We start from the raw sequence: 26,349 nt of genomic DNA, 5'->3' as shown, positions 1-26,349 counted from the left end.
GTGACTGCCAGCACACCCGGCCTCTGATCCAATGGCCTAAGTTGCATGCTGCTGACCTCAGTTCTAGCAGTCACTAGATCCACCTCAACCACAGTTCTCCTTTAGCCCTAGCCTGACCTCCTGATATGCCCTGCCTCCCACTCACTGGTTCCCTGCCTGAGAACTGGCAGCAGGGGAAGTCAGACACAGGACTGTACTGCTAGATGAGATCTGTATTGAACTGTGGAAGCACACACAACACTCAGATCACAGACCATAGGCACAAGGGAGGGAGGCATAGCTCAGTGGTTTGAGCATTGGCCTGCTAAACCCAGGGTTGTGAGTTCAATCCTTGAGGGATCTGGGGCAAAAAAAATTTAGGGATTGGTCCTGCTTTGAGCAGGGGGTTGGACTAGATGACCTCCTGAGGTCCCTTCCAACCCTGATATTCTATGATTCTAAGTCCCTACCGCTTCAGCTAAAGGTGTCAGCAATCACAGGTTGTTATAGGCACTGTGAGTCAACCACTACAGGGAGACATGATGCTATTCATTAAGTCAGTGTACAAAATCGGGGTAGGACATGCTCCCTCACATGTAACTTAACTGCCATGATGGAAAAGAGCTGCAGTGACACTAGGACAGAAACTTCACCAGCAGTAACTAGCAACAAAATGCCTGGCTTGCCATGTTGTTAAACACTGTTGCCCATGCCGAAAAAGGGTAATTCCCAGGAGAGACATCCCCCAACACCACTCAAATAGCTACCAGTGCAGAAGGTGAGAGCTGTTCCCAAAGCAGAGGGTAAGGGTGTTCCAGCCGCAGCAACAGAAGAGCAGGGAGGGGGAGGATGCTGTAACCTGGTCTGTCTCTGGGAGGTTATGGGAGAGAGGGTAGGATGACTTAGCAGTATTGGAACAGTGTGTGATTGTGACCCTAAGACACCCCCCCCAATTCAGAGGGCAAGAGGCTCCCCCATATGTAGCAGTTTAGCCCTGATGAAATCAGTGTACCCCAACTCACTGTGATGATCTGTATCTAAAATGTATCATGTAAGGTATCATACATGAACTGGCAATACACTGGGCTTTAGTATTACTGCATGGAGTATGTAGGGGTGCTATATGAAAAATTATTAATATGTGCTGGAAATATGTTCTTAAAAGGTGTTTGGCAGCCAGGGCTTAAATCCCACTGTCCCAGACGAAGGAATGTGGGTCCTCCTGGCAGCTGCCCCACTCCTGCAGAACAGGAGATAAAAGCAGCCCTGGAGAGGGCTGTGGCTGGGGAAAAGGAGTGAAAGCAGCAAACCTAGGCTGGTTGGGGAACCAGCCACAGCTGTGGCCAGCTCAAACGGGGCCCAGCTGGCCCTGATGAGAGGGCTGTGGGCCAGGAGCTGAAGGAGTCTCACTCTAGCCCTGGAGTGGGAAGGGCTAGCAGCTTGGGAGTAAGGTACTTGAAACAGAGCAGTGCTGGGGAAGGGCAAAAGGGAGATAGGGAGCTCTAGCCTGGTAAACCACTGTGCTGCAGGCCTTGATGAAGGCCTATGAAAAGGTACTGGGGTTGCAGAGGGTCAGCCTGAGAATAGACAAAGGCAGCAGGTCCTACCCCCTTGTGAATGATGAGTAGCCATTATAGACTGCAGTCTGCCCCAGTGAGTGGGGGCTAGATGATGACTGGCAGTAGCCACTGAGGCAAGGTGGGTTTAGAGGGTTGGGGACCCAGAGTGAGGGGGTACTACTGGGGCAGAACCCCAAGGTAAAGGGCACTGGGGTCTGGGAGGGACATGGGACCAGCGGCAGGCGAGACACTGGCCTGCAGGGGGCATTCCTTAGACTGGAAAGAGCTAATTCCCAGGACAACCAGCAGGAGGTGCAATGACAGTGAGTCTTGGCTTTGCTACACTCCTCCAGCAAGACTATTAGCTTTTTCTCTCTCTGCTTATATCTTTCAAAGTTATGTTGGCATTTTTCATGTGAGGAGACTGAGAAATGAAGCACGTTGGGCCCTGGCTAAGGAGTGGCCAGCCATGCTGGAAGAACTGTGGTGAGAAAACTGCTTGGAACAAAGGCTCTAAGTTAGCTTTGGGTCTTAGAAATGTATTTTTACTTTTGCTTGTTTGTAACCATTTCTATCCCAATTACTTCTGCTTGGTATCATTTAAATAGCTGTTCTTTGCTAATAGACTTAATCTTGCTTTATTACACAGCCATCCTAGTGCAGTGTTTCAAACTGAAGAGTAAAATCCTCAGCTTAACTAACTGGCTGGTGCAGGGCACAAAGTGGGTTTTAGCCCACGAAAGCTTATGCCCAAATAAATGCCTTAGTCTCTAAGGTGCCACAAGTACTCCTCTTTCTTTTTGCTGATACAGACTAACACGGGTGCTACTCTGAAATGTCTCTTTTTTTAAAGTAGCAGCGAACTTGTACGGTTTTGTGAGTGGACATGACAGGGCTAGAAGAGCTGTTGGTGTCATCCTGGAAGGGGTAACCAAACTGGTGGCAGCCAGGGTGAGGCCACAGTGCTCTGAGGATGCTTCTCATGTCAGCGATCTGAGCCAAAGCAGCACAGCACACAAGGTTACAGGGAAGGTGGTGATGATCCCTTATTGGTCTGGGTTGACCCCTAAAGCATCCTAGTGATCATGTATTTAAAAATATATTGTAATTCATATGCACAAAGGGCCCAATTAAGGTTCCACACACAATCTGAATTCTGGCATTTCTTAACTTTTGAGTGCTTGACTGTAACCCTGTAACAGTGTCCTTTTAATGGAGTTGTGTGTGTACTTTGCTAGATTTAAAGAAAAGCAAACTGTAGAAACAAATTCCATCATGTGGGTGTCAGTATAATGACACATGGGTCATCAGCTGTGTTGGAATCTTTAAATCCACTGCACAGACCTCTGCCCCTTGAGCTAATGGAGTAACTTTCCTCTGTAGCATGGGGCACGGGTCACTTGCTGGAGGATTCTCTGCTCCTTGAAGTCTTTAAACTATGATTTGAGAACTTCAATAGCACAGATATAGGTGTGAGGGTTTTTTGCAGGAGTGGTGGGTGAAATTCTGTGGCCTGCGTTGTGCAGGAGGTCAGACTAGATGATCATCATGGTCCCTTCTGACCTAAATAAATATGAACTGATAGCAGTAGTAGGTTATCATACCCTATGCAGACCAGCAATAGGAGATGGGCAGGGGAGGAGCAATAGAGGGGGATGAGATACACACTTTGCCAGTGGGTTTCACAGATATTTTCTGACTGCAGAGGAATGGTGAGACTTGAGAACCTGGGGTTTCATTGCAAGCTGTGGAGGGGAGTGTACTCCAGTGGGTCCAGACTTTTCACCTCATTTCCCCTAAACTTGACCCCTTCTGCTTTGTTCTTTCCCAACTGTCCTCGTCCCAGGCCTGTTTCTTCCCTACCCCTGGCTGCTTGTCACAGTCCCATTTTTTCCTTGCCTAGCCAGTTCCAGTCTCTACTCCTCAGATTTATCATCCCAGTCAGTCTCCACATCTAGCTTTAGAGTCCAAGTCCCAGTCTCACCATCCAACTCCCACTTCCAGTTCGTTCCTTCCCAGTTCCTTGTGTGATCTGACTGGCTCCTAGTCCCAGCTCTCTTCCCTGGCTCCTCATCCAGTCTCAGTTTCTGTCCCCTCATCTTCTCCCAAGCTCCTTGTCCCAGTCTTTGTCCTGCCAGTTGCAGTTGCCTTCCTACCTCCAGCTTCCCACTTGCTCATATTATCTCACCTCCTTGCCAACTGGCTCCCAGTCCCATTGCCCATTTCACACTCTGGATCCTAGTCCCAGTCCATTTCCTCAGCACCCAGTCTCCTTTGCCAACATTCCTCCCACCTGATTTCAGTCCCACCTTCACCTGCCTCCCTCCCAGCTTCCAGTTTCTTTACCCAACTGGTCCCAGGGTGCTCCTCCCCTGCCCATCTCCCAATCCTGCCCTCCTTAGCTCCTAGTCCCAGTCTCCTTGCCCAGCCAGTCCCAGTTTCTCTTCTCCCCCCGCCCCCCAGTCCCATTGTCCCAATCTACTCCTTTCCTTCCCCCCTCAGCCTAGCTTTCATCCCCATTGCATTCAAATAAGACAGCTTCCTGAGTGCCAGCAGAAAGGTCACGGAGAACAAGGGAACCATGTACCACACTGGCTTGGAGCAGCCATTACAGGGAAAGTCTTTCTGAGCCTCCCACAGCTCTGGGCTGCAGCATGCTCAGTTGCTCTGCGGGGTTGACGCATGCACAGTCCAGTCACACAGGAGCTGGGACAGGGTGGAGCATCCTCAATAAGGATGGAATCTTTGGAGGGTTTAGCTGCTTAAAATCTCTATTGAACATGCATGAACTGCAATATTTCAAAGGCTTACCACTTGGCCAGATTTGGGTGGATTTTCCATGGGATGGCAAAAGGTGCATCCTTAATAGTAAGGCTACCATCCCATTAAATTGCAAGCCTCTACCCTAAAGCATAGGGGTGAGGGGCTAGAGCTTTTCAAGAAAAGTTCATCAGAATATTTTAACATCGGCAAAGAAAATTTCACTAGCCTCATTCTTTGAAACAGCGGAACTGTTCTGATTAAAATTTTCTAAAAAAATTTTTGATCTGAGGCTGACACCCAGCCTGGAAGAGTTCGGCTCAAACAATGGAAGTTTTGCAGTTATAACAAGGTCTTAGAAAGTATCAGGCTGCCTTAATAATAGACACAGTGCCACCAGTGCAATGCTGAATATGAAGGGAAAAAGATTTCCTGATTTCTTCCATGATCATCCTAAAGCATCAAGCAAACAGATTTAATTACCCCTCTTAACACACACATACTACTCATGTAGTATATATAAACATGATTAACCAGCGCTTCTTAACTTTAACTTCCTACAGCAGTGAATTCCACAGACTCACCACTGTGTTAATTCCTTCTATTTGTTCTAAATTTACTTGTCAACAATTTCATTGTGTGACCTCTTCTTCTCATTGTGGGACAGCATGAGAGGGACTGATCTCTTCACTGCAGCTTTCACAATCTGAAAATATACACTGTAAAGAAATGGTACCAACCTCAAGCTATCAAGCCTAGACAATAAAAACTAGCCTTGAATTAACATTTTGCCAGAGGACTGTATTACTCATAGCTTAGAAAATGTGCAAGCAGGGAAATTATTTTATGATCCTCTTGCTGTAATGCCATGTCGCAGATCAAGAGGAAACAAGCCATTAATGCAGAATTAAATTTTGGAAATAAAGCAGACCAATCTCTTACTTTAGTTCTAAATTCAGTAGAGGCACCAAATTCAAAGAGAAACCTCACAACATCATTGTGGCCTTGCTGTGCAGCAAAGAACAGAGCAGTTGTGCCTGACTGTAAACAAAAAAGGAAACACATTTCAAACAAACATGGATAAAATGTGAATAAAGTATGCACTTAATTTTTAAACAGAATTAAAATAGATTGAACTTAAATAACTGAACGATAGCTGGACAGACTCATGATGATCTTTGGGACTGTAGAGGATACAACAGAACTTAGGGGAGGAGGTCATTTCTCATCTCACTGCACTGAAATGTCTGAAGTTTCAGGTTAAGAGTCTGTCATGAGTATTTTTATTAAAAGTCACAGACAGGTCACGGGCAATAAACAAAAATTAACGGAAGCCCCCAACCTATCCCGACTTTTATGAAAAATATCCCGAGGGGAGCGGAGGAGACAGGACACGGGGCCGGGACACACACAAACAGAGTGCTGCTGGGGCTTGCAGCTGCTACAGCCCTGGCACTGCTCCTGCAGCAGAGGGTGACCACTGCTGTTCCAGCCCCAGAGGGCCACTGTGCCTGGGGTTAGCCGCTGGCCTGTTGCACCTGGGGCCGGCCGCCAATCAACTGTTCCAGTGGCCCCGGGGTCGACAGCTGCTCCAACCGTTCCCCAGAACAAGTCCTGGAGATCCCGGAAAAATCACAGAAGCGGTGACAGAATCATATCCTTACTGATGTTTATCCCACATTCTGTTTATCTGCATAAGATCCATATTTCCCATTCCCTTCACATAAATGGGCTTCTGGGTGAAGCCTCTACTATATTACTCATTTTCTTGTCCTGTTCAAGTGAGACAAGAAAGCCCAAAGTGAGGTAAGCACGATTCTCTGGTAATATTTGTATCCCAGCTGATTAAATCTTAAAGGCTATTACAATTACCATGTCTACTGATGATATTTTACATACTATTCCTTCTCCTACTTCACCTTCCCTCTGTCCCCCAAATATATTTTTCTTTTCAAAAAATTCACGACCAGATTCTCCAGTCCAGTCAGTCACCATAAACAGAGCAAAGTGGCTTGAAACAGGCTAAAGATAGACAGTGGAGAATCCCTCCTGCACAGGAGACCTTCCCACCACATCCTGCACCAGGTACCTCTCTACCCCTTGTGAAAGGGGAACAAGGGGATGTACTGGGAGTGGAGTATAGATAAGAACAGAGGGGGCATCACACAGCAGAGCTCCCCTATTTATCCTCCACTAGTGCAAGGTCCCCACCATTGTCCCTGTACAGCCCTAACTTATGCCAATGGTATCCTGCACAGATGCCAGGCAGGCCTGAATCAGGGAATCAACTCCCACTGTCAAACTCAGCTCATATACAGCGAAGAATCAAAGCCTAAATATTTTCCACACCTAGTTCTGTCACCAAAATATCAATAAATCAAGGTGAGAATCCACCCTTTGAGACTTAAATTTCTGGGATACAAAAATTACCAGAGAATATTATTATTATTGATACGTATTGTGACAGAATACGCCCCTGTGTTCACACCCCACACACTATTGTAACAATTTTGTACAAGCCATGTCTTGTGAGGTATCATTTCCTTTACAACCTCATAATTTGCTGATCAATAACAACATGGCAAAATGCACGTAGCAGTTTTACATGTGAAGTTATAAACATAAGCTGAGATCGTGACTAAAAGTATGCATTCCAGAGAAGTCTGGGGAGAGGCAAGACCAGTTTCTCAGAGACAATGGGTAAACTGCTGTCTCAGCCAGGTGTAAACAATGCTGATGGACCATTACCTGCTAAGTGGCCATTTTTTGGCAGAAAAGAGGTCAGGGAAAAAAAAAAGGGGGGGGGGGAATCTACATTTTAGCAAAGGAACAGCATGGAGTCCCCTTCCACACAGTGTCTGTTGCCTTGCTTCCAGCTGGAAATGCTCTGAGGGAGGGATCCTGACCTACAGGATTTGGTCAGTAAGACTGCTACTGCTGAAAGCATGCATGAGAAACTTTGCTTGAATCTGATATAGTTTAAGTTAGATATTAGTGAATGTCTTATCTTTATTTTTCTTGTAACCATTTCTGACACTCATTCCTCATTACTTGCACTCACTTAAAATCTCTCTCTTAATAAACTTGTTTTACGCTTTTATCTAATCCAGTATATTAGAATTGAAGTGTCTGAATAACTATTCATAATAAGCTGGCATACTGTTCCCTTAAAGGAATAATGGACTTAAAATATTTTTTACTATCCAGGAGGGGGCTGGGTGGTACAGAATATACAAGTCTGGGGGGAAATCTGGAACTGGGGGTGTGTTGGGGTCACCCAACCAAGGCTGGTGAGAGGCAGAGCGTAACCCAAATGTGGCTGGCAGACTGCAGTTACACACAGACACACAGGGTGTGGCTTGCACGCTGGAAGACTGTTTGTGAGCCATCCAGGTGGGAGCTACTTCAGCAAAGCATTGTAAGGCACCCAGGGTTGAAGAGCAGGGGTGACACAGCAGCTCATTAGTCTGGATTATACCCTGGTATATCACACTTATATGGCACTTTTCATCAGTAGATCTCAAAAGCACTTTACAAAGGAAGGTTAGCATCATTATCCCCAGAAACTCTTGCCTTCCTTGCTTGTGGCTTTCTTATCTCATCTGGAGAGGCAGAAAAAAGGGAGCTACATGTGGAAATTCACACCAGTGCAGAAAGCCTTTACATGGCTCTGTGTACCATTCAAGGGTCCAGTCTTGCAAAACAGAGTCACATATATGGACCCTTCCTCCTATGCGGTGTCCCACTGACTCCAATAGGATTGCAAGAGTACAAGTCTGAGTATGTGGATCTATTTGCAAGATAAGGCTCTAAGTCTTTAATGCAGGGTTTAAACTTCAGCTAGGGTCTCCTGTATTCCTGTCATCATAGGAACCCTGTGCACAAGGGTGAATTTTGCCCTATGAGGGGTTCTATTCCTTTCTGTTTCTTTATTCGCTGCCTGGCCTAGTTAACGTATCCAAAGTGATGCACAAAAATGAGTTCAAAAAAGCTTGTAGTTCAGATCGTTCCTGTCCTTTTGGTGTTACTTTTGCAGCAGCTTGTGCTTATGTGCTTTGCTGGATTGGGGCCTTATTGAAAGTCTACCCGTAATCACTAATAGAGCAATTTTATACTGGTTAAATCAATTCCAGAAAACTGATGATATCGACTATTACATTCGTTGAGGCAATAATTTCCAGATGTCAGCAGGGGATTTATGTCTTAGTTCCAGGTAACCAAGAGCGGTTAGAAATGTATACACTTATCATTACAGTGCAGAGAACAGTGCCATTATTTTGAGCTATCACTTTATTCTGCAGTCAGCCAACATTACTGCAAACTCTTGTTAAATTACTATTCTCTCTCAGGACCCTTAGCCAACAGAGCAATTTTGTTGTATGTCTAGACATCCTACAAATCAGAATGACTACAGATGCTGCTACTGATGGGACGTTCACAAACGCCAACCCTGACTTAAAGTTATAATGAATGTTCTACAAACAAACTGGAGGCAACCGTGTCCTGTCCTCACAAAGTAAGGTGTGATTTAGATGTGCGATAAAGTCTATTGCTGCCAACTGAGATGAACATATTACAAAGCACACTGGGCCAGAATAATTCCTGGGGTAACTCTGCCAACTCCATTTTTATGGCTAGTCTCTTTAATTTAATGGTAGGCGACCTCTCCTTATTAATCACTTTCTGAAATCTGCATGTTACTGCAACAATGAATAGAATGGTCAATGCATGCTTGGTGTCAATGGGGTTGCAGTAGGGATGAAAGTGGTCTACACAAACTGGGTGCACTAGAAACTCTTGATGGATTATTTATAGAAGTAGATCCTGCACCTCATTTTTCAATTTAAAATTCTGAAATCCTATGTATTCTCAGGAGAATCTACCGAATAGATATTGTTTGTACATATACTGCATAGCAACAAACAGATAAGCAATTGGTAATACTCCTCTATGGTTTCTATCATTCCAGTCAGTAATGGTTGCTTTTGCAATCTCTTTTTTTAAATGCAGAACGTTTCTTACCTCTCTCTGCAGATTGATGTCTGCGCCTTGTAACACCAATTCCCTCACACATTCTATGTGGCCATAGTGAGAAGCTACCATCAGAGCTGTTGTGCCAAGCTGGGCATAAGGAAAAACAAATCAGTATGTTAGACTATTACCTCTAATAATAAATCAGCCTGTCTAAAACAAACAACTTCTCAGCATAACTGGGGGGGATACTTATGATAACTGATTATAATTTCCCCAGAGAACAAAAACTGTTCTCCCCTTTATATAATTGTGGGGCAACAAATTACCTTAAAAAAAAAGTTAAACATTTGCCATTTAAAATCCTTTGAAAAGTGAAGAATCAATCAAATAAATAAAAGTAGTTACAGCAACAAACATTCACACACTTGCCTTCAGTGCTAAGCCCAATCCTACAACACGCTTCCCTCTGCACTGAGCCCATTGCACGATCAGAACTTAACAGTGTAGCCCAAGTAGGATATAATTACTATGCAATGATCTCGTGTTATGGCCCCTATTAATAAATAATAATTAATAATACCTTACACTAAAATACAATTTTTTGTCGGGGAATCTCAAAGAGCTTTGCAAAGATAGATTAGCGTCATTACCCTACTTCATAGGGGAGGAAATTGACACATAGAACTGAATGGTATTGCCCAATGTCACACAGTGAGGTCAGAGACAAAGTCATGAATAGAACCCAAGTTGTCCGGATGCCTAATTCCTGCATTAATCACCAGATCACACTGTCTTAAATGCTGTAGTATTTGAAATTATATCAAATATACTTCCATAGCCAGAAATCTACTTTGTGGGTAGAATTCAACCCTGTGCAAAGGACACCCACATAAGCTCAATGCACTAGTTAAATTCAATTTAAGCCACGTGGAATAGAAGAGCGGTGTATGTGTTGTTCAGAGGCCATTTGCATAGGGATGAAATTCACCCCCCTTCTGAAAAATGTATGTACTGATCATGCTTGCAAATGTGAGACATTACTAGTGAAAGAGCATGTACCCTACATCACATTAAAATATTTTAGTCTAGAAAACTTGTAGTTCTGTTATAGTAAACAAAGGCCTAATCGAGTTAGCAAACCAGATTCTCAGTGTTTTGCATAAACCTTTTATCAAATTGGTGCTTAATTTTGATCCAATTAATTAACCAATAACTGTTCTGATTTCTTCACATTCCATCTGTTTCCAGTTTGACTCTCACCCTGATCTCACCATCCTTCCACATGCAAAATTCTACTTGGGAAAAAACACACACAGGACTGATCCCTAGAATACAACATGGGAGATTCTGAAAGGCAAAAGGGCAGTAAGATCCATCTTTCAAGGTCAATGGGAGTTAAGTACCTAACTCCCTTTTGTGCTAAAATCTTCCCCAAGCTATTTTCAAGGCGAGCGAAGTTGGCTAGGTTTGTGTTATAGACCAGTGTGGCACTAAAATCATCCAATGTGTGGCAGTGTCTCTCAACAGCTCACATTTTTAACTAAGCACAAAGTACTTGTTCTATTTCAAGTAATCTCTTAACCTTGTTTTTCTCTGCCTTTTTGGAAATCCAAGTACAGCCCACTCCTTGTATGTATATGCTATGCAGAAGCAACAGGACACAGGGCATTTGTGATTTCAGCCCATTTCTAATTTCATATCTAATTCCCACCGATGCAAATGCATCCGATGAAGTGAGCTGTAGCTCACAAAAGCTTATGCTCAAATAAATTGGTTAGTCTCTAAGGTGCCACAAGTCCTCCTTTTCTTTTTGCGGATACAGACTAACATGGCTGCTACTCTGAAATAAAAGTTATGACCATCCATAGAGAAAAGAATCACATACATATTTGCAGGGTATCTGGGCTTATCTTTACTAAGAAATCTTATTAAGCCTGATTCTGCATTGCTCTGCACCTCATGAATTATTTACACTAGTGCAAAGCCAGTGCAACAAAGAAATAATTAACAGATAGGTTTTTGGATGTTCACAAATTTCTTAACCGCATCCAAAACCGGCGATTGATATAATTCATCACGTTGTTACAACTCAGCTTTGAAACTTGCTTTCATAGCTGCTAAAGGTTTTAAATCTTGCTTAAGCAACATAAGACACTCAAATGATTGTAGTAAAATCACTAATGCCATAGAGGGCTGTGTAAAGTGATGTAAAGCATATATTCTTGGCGTGCACGTATAGAGGGCCTACGCTGTCTCTGCAGTCCACGTCTACTCGCCCACTGTTCAATAACAGCTGAAGAAGAGCCAGGTTTCCTTTCCTTGCAGCCCAGAATGCAGCATTTGCGAGCGGTGTTTCCCTCTGTTAAGACAAAAAGGATTGAAATCTGTTCCAGAACAAGTACAAATATCACATGCTCTCAGTTCAAACCAATGTGTCATTCTTTTATAACCAGGTTGGGGCAAGAGGGTTAATTTGCTTTGTTAGAAACCTTGGCCTCTATAAGCTGCCCTATCTTGTTTCCAATCTGTCCCATGTCAGTACTGACTGAAAGTCATTATACTCGGTTGACTCTTGGTGGCCTAGGTAATGTGAGTTGGTGATCTTAGTCCAGTTCCCAGTGAAAAGGAGTCCACAACACAACTAAGTGTGACAAACAGTGACAATTGGTACCCATATTGCCAGTCGCAGCAGAGAAGCCAAAGACTGGATCATCATGGAGTCTCAACCATGCATCTCAAGTGTCCCATTGTGGGACTTCCTGGTTTTCAGCCAGTTTCCTGACCACCTCCTTCCCTGCTACCTCTAAGTCCCAAGATGTGAAACATGCTGTTCACACATCTTCCATACTACTGGGTTGTCTGCTCCCCTTAATTAGCACTTTGCTGTCAACTGTGCGCAGGACACGGGGTGTGGAGAAGACCAAACTTAGCAGTATGGGAGCTGCACGAGAAATGCTACCATTCTACAAGAGAGGAGATAAGAGCTAGAAAGGTGACGGGGAAACAGCAAAGACACAGGAAAGGGAAAAGAGCAAGGAGAAACTACAGTGGATAAAAAGGGATGGGAAAGGGAAAGTAAAAGGAGGGGGACAAAGAGAGGGGACAAGACAGACAAAGAAGAGAGGAAGTGATATCAGAGTCAAAGAGAAGCAATGCAGGAAACATGATGACAATATATTGAAATACGTCATATTAGCATATCCCACATTTCAGTGGTCTGTGTCTGGGGCATTCACTAAAGTACAAACTGAGCAACCCTTTCCGAGCATAGTTAAACATCAGTGGGGAGAGGGTTTGTGTCGCAGAGCTTTTATCAGTTGTCATCTTTAACATTAACATTTCACTTAAAAACAAATTAACTTAAAAAATCCCAGTTGTGTGTATTGAAGTCATGGATGCTTACAGGGCTGTAAGCTGAATTTGAGACCTTACAAAATTGATACTTAGAATCAGAATGAGTCTTTCTTCACATTAGATGATTTTAAAATTTGAAAAAGCTAATTTTCATATACAAACCCCTCCCACCAATGCTTCAAGATCATATTCAGGCAGCATGTACTTGGTCTGAGTCTCACAAGGACACCTGGCTCAGACAAAATCCCCCAATTTGTCTTGAAGATAATCTATGTTTCAAACACTCTCTTCTCTAATCAGCTAGTGGGGCCTGACAGATGTGCACCTCAGATACAGATTCTCTTGCTGTGATATGTCTTTGAGATGATGCCCCTTAAAGATGATGCCCTCAGAGGGCTATAATAGCATTTATTAGACATGTACAGCAACATCCTGGGCAGACAGAATAGCAAAATAGGGATGCTACACGATATAAATAGTACAGTTGAACAGCTAAAGTACAGACAGACATCACTTAACAGTAATGATCTCCCTGGGTCTCAATCCTAGGAACACAGCCAGTATCTCAATGACACCCCACGTCAAGGGCCGAATTATCACTGCCTTGCATGGGGACAGTAGGGGAGAGAGGGTACAGACAACCCATTAATTCCTGGCCCATGCAGAAGGCAGCAAAGACATTTGAGCAAAGCGATGGCACACTAGTGCTGCTGAGAGTGCTCAGTGCCACATAGGAGGATATTTAAACAGAAGAACACATCAGAGCTCCGATGCAGTTTTCTTTCCCTCACAAAATCCTGCAGACATAAGTTCGCTAGTATGTGTGTCCTGGATCTGTCACACTCAGTGTACTTAATTAGTTTAGCACTAGCTTGTGAAGGAGTGGAAAGTCACCCTGGCAATCACCTTATGATTGGGTGCAGCACTGCAGGTGAATCCTGCCTTGATTTCCCTCTACCCAGAGTATAAACAAGTCCAAACCTGGTTTGGGTATTAGAGAGCACTTCCCCAGAGGCTCTGCTTTGTTTAACAGAAAGCTTCACACAGGCGCACACATCACACCTTCCTAGCTCAGCTTCCAAGCTGAGGCACTCGCTGTCAGCTGTCCTGAGTTCAGCATTCAGCTCCATCCAGGTACTGCCTCTAATTGCTCTCGCCTCTGGTCTCCTGATGCTGCCTGGGTGGAGTTTTCCTCTGACATAATGGTTCATGGAGGTTCTTCCAAGGACCGCTCCAAATACTAATGGGGTTGGCTGGGCTGTGTGCCTGCTGTCACTCTCCCACTAGGGTTCTCCCCTCTCCAAAAGCATTCCTTCCAGGCTCCCACTTTAGGCTCTTTGCTCTAGGAGTTTGCCTTCTGCTTATCCAGGCTTCTTTCCCTAGGAACTCAGCTTCTGTTCGGCTCAGGTTCCCTTGCTCAGGAGCATAGATTCTGTCTAGCTCAATCTCCCTGCCCTGCAAGCATGGCTTCCGCCTAATTCTGGCTCTCTACCCTAGGACACAGTTTTTGCTTGGTTCAGGCTCCTTGGAAACTCCCCTCCTCAGGAATCTCCCTCTAACTGAGGTCCTTAGCCTTTTAGCATGCTCAAGTACTTCTTTGTCTAATTAATTGCCTCTAAATTTCTCAGTGAGATAAGGTGGGTGACGTAATTTCTTTTATTGGACCAACTTCCTTGGTGAGACAGACAACCTCTTAAGCCACACAGGGCCCTTCTTCAGCTTGTCTCTCTCATCAACAGAAGTTGATCCAATAAAAGATATTACCTCACCCACCTGGGATCAACACAGCTACAACTACGCTGCATCCATATTACTCTGTGAGTTAACTATTCCCAGGAGAACCTGAGTTGCCTCATTTCCCCCTTGTGGAATCTGTCAGAGGTAGGCTGAGCCTTTGACCCCTTCAGAGGGTCAGCTATGGATGTGGGCAAGATGGCTGTTGAGTCTGGAGGCTCTGCAGCTCTAGGGTTGAGACCCAGGGGCTTTGCAGGGTTCTCTTCTGGAAGGCTCTCATTCAAGGGATGGGAAGGAAAAGGAGGATGAAGAAGGGAAGAGGACAGAAGAAGGTTTTGGGAGGGGTTGTAGTAGTGCAAGGGCACAAAGAGAAGGGTATGGAGAGCAGTTTGGGACAGTCCAGTAGGACTGAGCCAGGAGAGAAGGGGCCTGCCTCTTGAGTCTGTGGGTGGGGAGAAGGGCTTCTCTGGGGAGCCCACCCTACCAGGAGGAGTTCTTACAACTAGTAAACCAGAAGACTTCTGAGAGCAGTGAGCAGGTTAGAGGACAGAGGAGGATGTTGGGATTCAGAAGGGCCAATAGTTTGGAGAGGTTGGGGGAAAAGACCCTGGAGAAGGCAAAGAGCTGTACAGCAGTAACAGCCACAGGATCTGGGCGGGCTTCACTGAGCATCGTGGCTGTAGCAAATTCCATAGTGGAGCAGGAAGACAATGGAACCAGGCGGAGCAGGGAATGTGGAGGGAGGATAGGGACACAAGCTGGGCACACCCTTTCATACCTGGTGGTGGAGGGTGAGTCACGAGAACTGGCAGTAACAGCTGATGTGGATGATGTCTGCAGTGCCCGAGGAACAACAGAGGCCTGGGGTGCAGTGAGCAGCATCCCAGGTGCCTGATGAGTCACTAGTGCCTAGAGGAAAGCCTAGTATGGAGCTGGTGGTGAAGGCAGTCACTGCTCATACGGTGCTTGGATTGAGAGCTGCACTGAGGAGAGATGAGGATGTGGACATAGAGCAGAGGAAAGTGAGCGGGTTGGAACGAACCAGAGTGGATTTTGAAGAGGAGGACAAGGAAGGAGTGGGATTGGAGAAGGCGGATCAACTGGACAAACAGGATAATCTGCCTGATTAGGGAACAAAAGTCTCCCAAGCAAAAGAGGAGGATTACTAAAAAATCGAGGACTCAGGAAGACAGGGCTAACTCAGGCAATTCTACTGCTCGGGCTCTCTGGGACGGTAGGACAGCTGCAAAGGTCGGTGTGGTATGAATGCAGCAGCAGAGCAAGGAACTGCATGGGTCTTCTCAGGAGCTTAGGCCCCTAGCATGGAAAAGGACAATGACAGCTAAGGGTTGCAATCAGATGCTGCGTTTGCCACTACTAAGTGAGGTGCTGTGTGGTTGGTGTTATCTTTTGCAGAGACCTTGAAGCGACTGAGAGGAAGGGATGGTGGCCAACAGTTAGGGCAGGAGGCCGAGTGTGAGAGTGTGGGGTGGGGGAAGGGAAGTATGGGTACAGGGACAACTAATTGGAGCTAGGCATGGATGCATATGGTCCATTTTCTATACATTTCCCTAACAACACCAATGCCAGAAAGAGATCTCTTAATATAGAAACTTATACTGAAAGGCATTGGGTTTGTGCCTTTGGATCTCCTAATGGCTATTCAGCTGCCAAGGTCGAGGGACGCTGACCTCTGCTTTCGTTACAACTCTCTGATGGAGAGTGTTTAGAAGCACTATGGGACGGTATGAGGTAAAGGGCACTGGCAGTGTGTGGTGGCTGTTTCTTTAACCGCTGCAGACATAAAGAAAGTAACAGTTCTTTTTTAGAAACAATACAGTTTCTTCTAAATTTGATTGAGGATTGGTTAATGCAGGAAACAACAATACTAGCAAGGGGAGTCCAAAGTCAGGGTAAGAGTGATAATCTAAAGAATGGGGAGAAGAATATCAGGAGCCTTCATGTCAGGGTTAAGAATAAATTAAAGGGAAAATAGCTGCTGTAAGAGTGAAGACCAATTGGCACCAGATTTTTGCCTACAGAAAGGAGAGGAAGGCAGCTTGGGACATGTTGGGACTGAGGAACATAGAAAGGAGGTATACCAGATAGACCCAGAGGAGATGCTGGATGTGATCCAGGTTTATTATGCCATGTTATTTGGGGGAGAAGAGCAACAACAGCAGACATCAGTACAGAGGGATGGGAGAGCGCTGGCGAAGGAGAGGAAGTCATGGAGGCACATCCAAGTTTAACATGGATTGAGTTTGGATTGGGCCTCTCTCCTCCGAAGGTGGGGGAGGAGCCCAGTGCATAGACCCAGAGGCTGTCAGGAGTAAGTTCAGGACAAAATTGTGAAGGAGTAAGAGGATGCTGAAATGTGTTTTAGCTCATGATATGGTGGGAATTGGAAAGATTATTGTACAGGGTGGACCAAGAATATGGCTGTTGGACCAAGAGTTGGACCAAAAGTATGGTTGATTAATTAGTATGTCAGGGGTATGCAGTATCAGTATTACGTAATGACTGTGAGGATTTTGCTATTGATGTAGAATGATTGTTTTCCTTTTTCTCTGTTTTTTGTTTTCCATGGAGGAACGCATTTCTGTGTATCAAGGAGCTGTGTTTGTGTCCACATTTTGGAAGGACACCAGAAGCAGAATTTTCAGCATATGTAACGGACTCTCTATGGAGGAATGCAGCACCTATTATGGAATTAAGCAATAACAACTGGTCATGGCTGACTTCTGCTTAGATTGGACTGTAGACTCCAAATGTATTTGGTGAACGGGGCAAGTCTTCAGTGTTGAGGTTCTCCTCTCAAGAGAATACCTGACGCTGGAAGGAAGAGAAGGGTTGTGCTGTCTTGCACTAGTATGGTCTCTTTTTTTTTTTTACTTTTTTTTAATGTTTCTATTATGTTGTCTTAACATTGTTGTTTTGATGGCTGGAGTGTTTAAGAAAAGATCTCAGAGGGCCAGCTACCTTCTGACATAGCTATTTTTATAGCTGTTAGCAATTAGGATCATTGGTAACTGCATGAGAAGTTTCAACTGTTTCATAAATCACAAGACACTTCATAAAGTGGTTTGAACTATTACATACCAAAAGATGGATGGCAGAAGGCAGGGAAGGAGCATAGAGATTTGCACAATAGGTTAGATTTTCTGATCTGTTACAATCGACTAACTCCAGATTGACACCAGCTGGAATCAGAGTCTGGCCCAAAACTACTAACCGTCTCAGCCTGCCCTGCTAGCCATTGGTGAAGAGTGATGGTGTATCTATTCTTACCGCACTCGTGCCGTTGGACAATTTTACATAAATCCAGCCAGGTGACCTACACAATCAGTTGACCCATCTTGCCCGTTTCTCTCCTACCTACTCAACAGAGGAAGATGTCTAGTTCAGTGGTTCCCAAACTTTTCGGCATCACGCCCCCTTTTTAATTTTCAAGAAACCCTCATGGCCCCCACCCCTCCTTTACCATCGTCCAATGCCCCCAATCCTTGTCCCCTGACCACCCCCTCCCGGGAGCCCCCAGGACTCCACCCCCTATCCAACCCCCACTGCTCCCTGTCTCCTGATTGCCCCCCCCCCCAGGACCTCCTGCCCCTTATCCAACCCTCCTCCCCCTGCTCCCTGCCCTCTTACCAAGCAAGTTGTGCTGCCCACGCCGGAAGCTCAAGGGCCAGGCAGCCTCGTGCCCCCCTTGAAATTTCTTCACGCCCTCCCCAGGGGGGCGCATCCCGCAGTTTGGGAACCAATGGTCTAGTTAGTTAGTTTTTTTTAGAACATTGCTGTTGCTATGATGTTTTTGGAAAACTTATTGCAAAAGGTGGGATCTGACATTTTGTCCTGAAGGTGATGAGGTTTGTAGTTATTCTCAGCTCCTCTGGAAGGGAGTTCAGTGTTGATGGACAATGCTCCTTGGATTAGTTTTATCATTTCACTCTGACCCTAAATGTTTTGAAAGTCTTTTGGGGCTTGCAATGTTTGCTGCTTGTAGGAAAGACTCTTTCACCTGCCACAGTTTTCTCACCACTCATAATGGCTGTCTGACTCCATACTGCTGAGTCTGACTTCTACAGAAGGGCCTTTATGGATTAGCTAGGATCTGGAATCAGGATTCAGGGACTAAGCAGAAGGAGTCAGAGAGCCTAACTCTCTGTTCACTTACACTGATGTAAGTCAGGAATAACTCCAATAAAATCAAAGGAGTTGTGCCAGCATAAAACCAGTGTGAGAGAAGAATCAAACCCAGAGCCTTTAAGCTTGTGGTTCATGAAATTCCTCTTTCCTTCTGCCTGTGAACTGTTTCCCCTGCCCTGCTAGGGAATAAATCCTGCACTAACCCTCCAGCAAAAGCTTCCCCATACCTTCTGGATCAGATCCAAGCCATGGCAGCATTGTCATGTGTACCAAGCACATGAATCTGGCTTTTCAAAGCACTGCTTCCCAGCCTCAGGTTGGAGCTGCCATGTTAGCAATGCACTTTTCTCTCCTCATGCTGTATATAGCCAGACATTCCTTGCAAAAGCTAAGTATGCAGTACACCCAGAGCAGTGGTCCCCAAACTGTGGGGTGCGGCCCTCTAAGGGGGTGTGGAGGAATGTTTGGTGGGCAAGGCGGGGCCCAGACCAGCCCCTAGAGGAGGCGGGGAGGGAGTGCCACCCAGCCCCGCTCTGCCCCCAGCTCTGCTCCGGCCCCAGCTCCTGGCCCCGCTCCCAGACATGCCCCCAGTCACGGCTCGGCCATGGCTCTTCTCCCAAGCCCGGCTGTGGTACCGCTCCCAGCCACAGACCTGCCCCCATTTGTGGCCCCAGTCTCTGCCTCCGGCTCCCAGCCTGGCTGCAATTCCAGCCTCAGCCCCAACCGTGGCCTTGTTCCGCGCCCCAGCTGCCAACCTGATTGGGGGGGAGGGGGAAAGGGGTGCAGACAGGAGTAAGGGGGTGGCACGAGGTAAAAAGTTTGGGGACCACTGACCTAGAGCATCAAGCATGTAACAGTCAGATGAGAAAAAACATTTGCTATTTTATGTTCTAAGCTGAATGGAATGTACAGAGATGATTCAAGCAACCTGGCCAGTGAACAGGACATTAATCCTACAAAAATGCCCTGTACCTACCAACTGGAATTACACCACCAAGTTAAAAACAAAGATCTACATCTATGTTTTTTATTTTCATTTTCAGATTGTAGGGCAATAGTAATTTTAGAGCAGGGCTCTATTTTGGCATTATTGACCAGCTGGATTTAATGATCCTTGAGCAATGAACTCCTCCCCACTGATCTTTAATCTCCAGGAAATGCCACAAGCCTCGATCATTATTGCTCAGTTCCTGACTCAGTCCTATCTTTATTATTTATTTGTATGACCACAGCACCTAGGAGCCCCAGTCAAGGACTTGGAGTCCTTTGTGCTAGGTGCAGTACAAAAAATATCTGACTTGAACAATTGGTTTTATTCTTTTTAGTACTACTAACTTACAAGGAATAGATAAAACTGTCAGATAAAACTGTGACATATTTATAAAGTTAGTTAAACCCTAGAAAAAAAGAATCTTTAAAGTATATAACTAATCCCTAACATTGACAATTGTGGCACAGAATATAATAATGGAAAAGTTATCAGCTGGTAGCTTTGGTGCAAATGTGATTTATTTATTTCAATATGCCATTTGTTCTAGCACCAGGATATGATTTGATCTCCTTTACTTCATCAAGATGTTTTAAAGCATTATTCTAAACTACGGCTGTGCTGATATTTTGGATTGCATATACTTTCAGTAAACTTTAAAGGCGATATGGGGTACTGTATACATTTTAAACTGGCACCCATCATAAGCACCTCTTCAAAAATGCTGAAGAGAAAACACGTGGATATTTTCTAGATCAGACATTCCATCTCTGGATGGCAGTGAAGGAAAAAAGTAAAATAAATGTAATTTTATATATCAGCTTAGTGGTAGCTAGAAGAAAAATAATAATACTTTCTACATTCTATAACTCCCAGGTTCAATTCCTTGCTCTATCTCTGACATGCTGTTTGTCCTGAGAGGAGACAGATGGGGTGACACCTGAAAAGAGAGGGTGTGTTTCTTAGTTATGGAAACAACAGTGTTCTTGAAGATGGAGAGAAAGAGCCAGAGGACAGAGAGCGGTTGACGATGAGAGAGAAGGACAAGATAAGAAAGGGATCTAATCAGACTGGGCCTGGTTCAGTGTTCAAAGTAGTCAATGGACAATCTCCCTTTTCCTTCGATTGCCTCTGAATCAGGCCCACTAGAAGCTAGGGGGTTTGGCTGAGGGATTCAAGAAGTAGAGCTGGAGACTTGGAACAAAGAGGATACAATGAAAGGTGGGTGTGTGAAGAAGGGAGTTGAGGACTTTGTCGGATACTGTCAATATGGCCCCTAAATACATGTATAATATCCAAGAAGAGAGGAGGGAGGTAGGTGGAGATGCAGAAGAATACTTAAGCACCCAAATGTGCAGAGGAGCTGCTAGGAGAAATGACAGTCATATGAAATATTATATGGACAAGAAAATCAAAATCACATGTAATTCATAGGTGGAGACGGAAGAGGAGGAGGAGGGAGACAGATAACAGCCAAGGGAGAGAGGATGCACTGCAGCCTTCTGGGCAGGGAAGTGGGAGAAGGAGAGAACACCATAAAACAGGGCAGCCACAGACATAGCCAGGGAAGGGTGAGGGTGGGGAGATGGAATTTGCAAGAGTTATATTAGTCAGGCAGAGAGCTAGATAAGAGTAAAAATCCCTGAGGGGGCAGGAAAAGGGAAGTAGGGCATGAGAGAGGCAGCTGTCAGAAACAAGGTTAGAGGAGCAAAGCTTGAGGGGTAGGGCAGGAGGTAGGACTGGCTAAGATAGGAGAATGTAGGTGTATATAGGGCTGTAATTATGTCGAACAGCTGTTACCAGCATCCAGGAGAATGAGAGATAGAGGGAAATGAGCTGAATATCTGTGATGCCGGAAAGGAGGAGATAAGTTAGCAGAAGGATAAGAAGAATAATGGAAACAGAGTAGAGGGAGGTAAGATGAAGGGTTTTGAGGACAACAGAAGGCGGAAGGGACATGACCCTGGAGTATTCAAGGGTGAGAATAAGGGTGAAGAGCATTGTAAGAAAGGGTATGCTCTTCAGGGTAGGAACTGTTTGGAACCCCGCACATGTCAAGCACTATCACAATTAAAAATAATACAGCGGAGCTACAGAAAGGCAATACAGAAGAAAGGGCAGGTGCTGTAGGAGGCAATGGAGCAAAGAAAGGAATTTACAGGAAAAAGGGGAACTGATGACAATCAATCAAAGCAATGCAAAGGCTTGGTACTGAGAGGGCAATCAATAGGGGAAGAGTAGGTAAATGATACGAAAATTGCACAATTAGCCAGGAGCTATATCTCCAGAGTAAATGTTCTCCAGTGTTATCTATAAATTGCTTCTTGCTTTCCTCCTTTCTTATCGGTCTTCTTAATCTTCTTTTTGGATCTATGGTTTTCTTTTATGAGATCAGGTACAAGGGACAGATCTTGCGATCCTTCCTCATGGATGTTTCCACTGGGATGACTCTGAACAAGGCCTACTCAGGTTTTTAAATATAAACATTCCACTGGGATATGGAAACTCAATTAAAACATCATTGTTTAACAGTGTTCACAAAAGCAAAACTGACTAGAAACAGAAAATGAGACTAACCAGTCTAATTTCACTAACTGAGTGGAATGCAGATTGTAAACAAATGGCAAACAAATGGGAAAAAGTAAATTCAGTTTTTAAAATGATCTGTTTTAAAATTCAATGCATCTAATGAAGTGAGCTGTAGCTCATGAAAACTTATGCTCAGATAAATTGGTTAGTCTGTAAGGTGCCACAAGTACTCCTTTTCTTTTTGCAAATGACAGGTAAGGGTTTTAAGATTACAAATAATAAACACACAATATACATATGTGTATATTCTGACTGTCCTAAAGCAAATGTACAGACTAACTTAACTTAATATTTATATATAAACTATAGAGCTAATACATTTAATTTTTAGATAAAATGTTAGTTCCATTAACACCTAAAATAATAAGATTTATGTATCCCATAAACCTACAGAGTTACTTCTTGTTTCCCTTGAGGTCAAACAATCCTGCTTTTTCTTTAAACAAATAATATGGAGAGTTTCACAAAGACAGGTTTTTGTGACAAAGTATAAAACAAGTAAAGAGATATAATGTAAAACAGACCTAATAGCTTATAGATTTGTAGGTGAAAAAATCTAAAGTTAGTTCCTGCATTATGCCTCCTTTCTTGTGCTCTGTATTAAGTATAGCTGTTCACCACCACACCCCAGTACTATCCCAACAATCTGCACCCTGTATGTTCAAGAGTTATCCCATACTAAACTTAACCTCACAGTGACTCACCAAAGTTCACATTTAGACTTTAACCACCCCGCTCCTCCCTGCTTCGTATACAGGAAAATCAACATATTATGAACTACAACAATTGCAGCTGTGCCTATTACCCACCAGGACCATCGGCTGCAGAGGGAAGGTCGTGGGAAGGAAATATATCCATGGCAGAGGGAAACAAGAGCCGAGACCGTATACAGAGAAGCAGAGGCAGACTCAGACTACAGCCGATCAGCCAGGCCTGCTAAAGCCACAGCATCTGCAGAGCTAACGGGACATGGCAGCAGGAGGAGGGCGGGATGGGATCTCCCCAGCGCGGCAGTGCAGTGAGCAAAGCGTACCTTGAAAGACATTTTGCACATCACCGCAGCAGCTCATTCCGAGCTAGCCCGGGGGACGAGCAGAGCCGGCTGTCCGATCTCGCACTTTCAAGCCCTTCGCCCACTTGGCAGGGTGGCGATCATAGACTCGCTTTGCAGAGTGACTGGAGCACAGCGTCTGCAGGGGCTGCAGGCTGCATCGCGCCCCAGGGCTCGCAGCTGCTCGCGGAGAGCTGCTACACGCTGCACCGTCCACTCGCTCGGGAATCCAAACACACACATACGCCGTCTACCCGCGTCACAGCATAGAACAGTGCAGGCTTGTGGACCCAAGGCGCATCATGCAAGCCTGTGTGCCCAGCGATGGACGCTTTGCGAAGTACACACAGATGCCTCCGCCTTGACTCCCACACTTCATACTTCCCAGTGAACACACAAATGTACCGATGCATCACACGCATGCAGATAATACAGTTTTCAAATGTGTGCACACGCCTGCAGCCTATAAAGTTGGATGTTTCATGATATACACTTCCCAAATATAAATGTATGCGTGATCAGACAATATTGCTATATACTCACCAAATGCAGACAGACATATGCATTGTACAAACCCAAACCCATGAAAATGCAAGCATATTGCACCAAACTACACCCTCCTTCCAAAGGTGGAGTTTTGATATCAAGTAGATGAGCAATATGATCCAAGATAAAACAAGACACAACTATTTTTATAATACTATCATTTTTGTTTTGTTCTAACTCTTAGGCCTAGTCCACACACAGTTTTTACACCAATTTAACTTTTTCAGTTAGGGTTGCAATTTTTTTTTTAAACCAAAATAGTTAAATCAGCACAACTCCCTAATATGAATGCACTCACTGTGGTACAAAGGTGCCTTACTTCACTATAGGTTGCTCCCCTATATTTACAGGAATAAGCTACATAAGCACCTTTATACAGGTATGATCACATCCATACTAAGGGATGTACCATGTGACTTTATAGTGGTTTCACACAGATATAGTTAAAGTGGTACAAAATCTGAGTGTAGACAAGCCTTTATAGATGCACTGATGTCACCCCCACAAAACTTCACTTCTTGACTTCTTTTCCCATCTACACGCCCACAATTCTTTGCTACTCCTTCCAGTCCATGGCATGCATTTGTGGGTCTTGGAGTTCCAGTCCTTTTCTCGTCAAACTTCTTTTGACAGAGTCTTTCCATTGTATGCTCAGTCTTGCACATCCTTTCTTGCCACCCTCTTCCTCCCATGCTTTCTTTACTGGTGGTTCTTCCATTTGTAGCCCCTCTCCTGTTTATTGGCCCAATATGAAGGTGTTCAACATAGGGAAAGTCTGCCTTGTGACTTTTTACACAACTTTGGGAAGCTGGACCTGACGTGTCTCTGTGTGGTCTACGCTGTGTGTGTTCACTTCAGATCAGACCCACTCAGACAAACCACCAGGAACAAGGTTTTATTCTGTTTAAAAAACAACAACATAGAAGAGGATTACACTTCAGCCTCTTTTCTACTGCTTGTCTCCTGCTCCCAGCTTCAGTCAGTGCAGAGACTTCCTGCTTGGAGGGGCAGAGGTGACTTCCTGGCAGGAACCAGGAAGCTCTCCCAACATGCCACAGTTTGTAGTCCACAACTTGTAGTTCCCAAGGCAGCTGTTGAAGCAGACTGGACCTTGGGCTACACATACTTATCACATGTCCAGCACATCTCAAATGTGCCCTACTCAGCCTAACACTGAGAGTCCCAAATTCATCTTCCCCCTAATTTCTTCCATGCATACCACCTCACCTCCACTTGCCAGCTGTTCTCATACTACCAGTTTCTTCTTTTCTTCCATCTCTGTAAGACCCACAAACACAATACACTTTTTCTTTCAGTTTGTTGCTTAATTGCCGGTCCCACAGTACCCCTGCCACTTTTTCACTGCCGCCCATGCACGTTGCATTCTTTGCAATTTTCCAGACCCCTCTCTGATGACACTAATTGTATGCCCCAAGTACACACATTCTTTCTTATGCTTCAGCTTCTCTCCTGAAACTTCAATCAATAGCTCTTCTTCCACCTTCCGTACTTGCATAACTTCAGTTTTCTTTGTGTTTACCTTCAAACCATGGTCTTCAAACACAGATGCCCGCTCTAATACCATATTTACCAATGTGTTGCGGTTCAAATACAAGACAGAACAAGGCTTTAAGCAAGCAAGCAGGCTGGTCTGCCGATGGCTGGTCTCCTGTCAGCTTTCCACCCTCTCTTTTATTCTTTCTCTCCCCCCGCGCATTACATACTCCAACAGATAAAAGGAATACACTGGCTTTGTTTAATATTCTTATTTACCAATATCTATCTACCGCATTCCTTGCTCTCGGGCCTTGAGCCCAGTCCTGGGAGGCTTCCCACGGTTCATGTCATCTGGGGGAGATTCCAAGGTTCATGCCCTTGAGAGGAGCCGTGTGTGCACTGCTCCTACACAATACTCCAGGTGTGCCCTGAATGTTGCCAAGTGCATGAACCCTGCATGAATGCTACACCAATTCCTCTTTGCTGTCAGCCAAAAGGGTCAGGTCGTCAGCATACATTAGTTTTCTCTCTACAGGCTTCGTTGTCCTACTAATTAACTCCATACTAGGTTGAAGTGAAGGAGACTCGGAACACTGCCTTATTGCAATCCCACCATCACATCAAAACTCTCCGAAATTTTATATTATTGTCTTAGCTTTTGACTCTCAATATAACGGCTCTATCGTCTCCATTTCCCTTACGATCTATTTCAATATTCCAAACTCCAGCTTCTGTGGAACCAAGTCATATGCTATCTCAAGACCAATAAATGCAACACAGGAGTTACACCCTCCATTTATCATTCCTTCAAACTTCTATCTCATTGCACCTATAGTAGTCCTTCCCTTCCTAAGGCCATGTTGCTCTGCTACTATATTTTCCACGACCTTGCACGTCAGTCTTGCCTTCAAAGGACATTGAAATGCTGCCTCAAGAGAATGATGCCGCGATAAGCGTTTGGATCATTTGCATCAGCCTTAGCCTTCCAAAGAGGCACAATCACCCCATTCTCCAGTCATCTGGTATCCTTGCTTGGTTCCAGTAAACATATAGTAATCCATGAAAGCCACTTACTGCAGGATCTCCAACTGCCTTGAGAATATCAACAGTTATCACATCTTAACCAGCTGCTTTACCATTCTTCATCTTAATTCAGTGCTTCTGATGTC

The 26,349-nt window shown here is 44.7% G+C and overlaps 1 protein-coding gene across 1 annotated transcript in view; it reads right to left on the bottom strand.

Annotated features, from left to right (window-relative positions):
* ANKRD29 (ankyrin repeat domain 29) overlaps positions 1 to 23,446 on the bottom strand; it is a 42,369-nt gene extending 18,923 nt beyond the window's left edge. The window contains exons 1-4 of the mRNA XM_073331382.1: positions 23,120 to 23,446; positions 11,521 to 11,631; positions 9,321 to 9,419; positions 5,241 to 5,339 (exon numbers count right to left, since the gene is read on the bottom strand). Coding sequence (XP_073187483.1) covers positions 5,241 to 5,339; positions 9,321 to 9,419; positions 11,521 to 11,631; positions 23,120 to 23,140 — 330 coding nt within the window. The 5' untranslated portion in view covers positions 23,141 to 23,446. The remainder of the gene's footprint in view (positions 1 to 5,240; positions 5,340 to 9,320; positions 9,420 to 11,520; positions 11,632 to 23,119) is intronic.
* Between the last annotated feature and the right edge of the window lie 2,903 nt (positions 23,447 to 26,349).

Source organism: Lepidochelys kempii, chromosome 2 (assembly GCF_965140285.1).
Source record: "Lepidochelys kempii isolate rLepKem1 chromosome 2, rLepKem1.hap1, whole genome shotgun sequence".
NCBI lineage: Eukaryota > Metazoa > Chordata > Testudines > Cheloniidae > Lepidochelys > Lepidochelys kempii.
The sequence above is the reverse complement of the archived record's forward strand: the minus strand, read 5'-3'. Positions and strand labels throughout refer to the sequence as shown.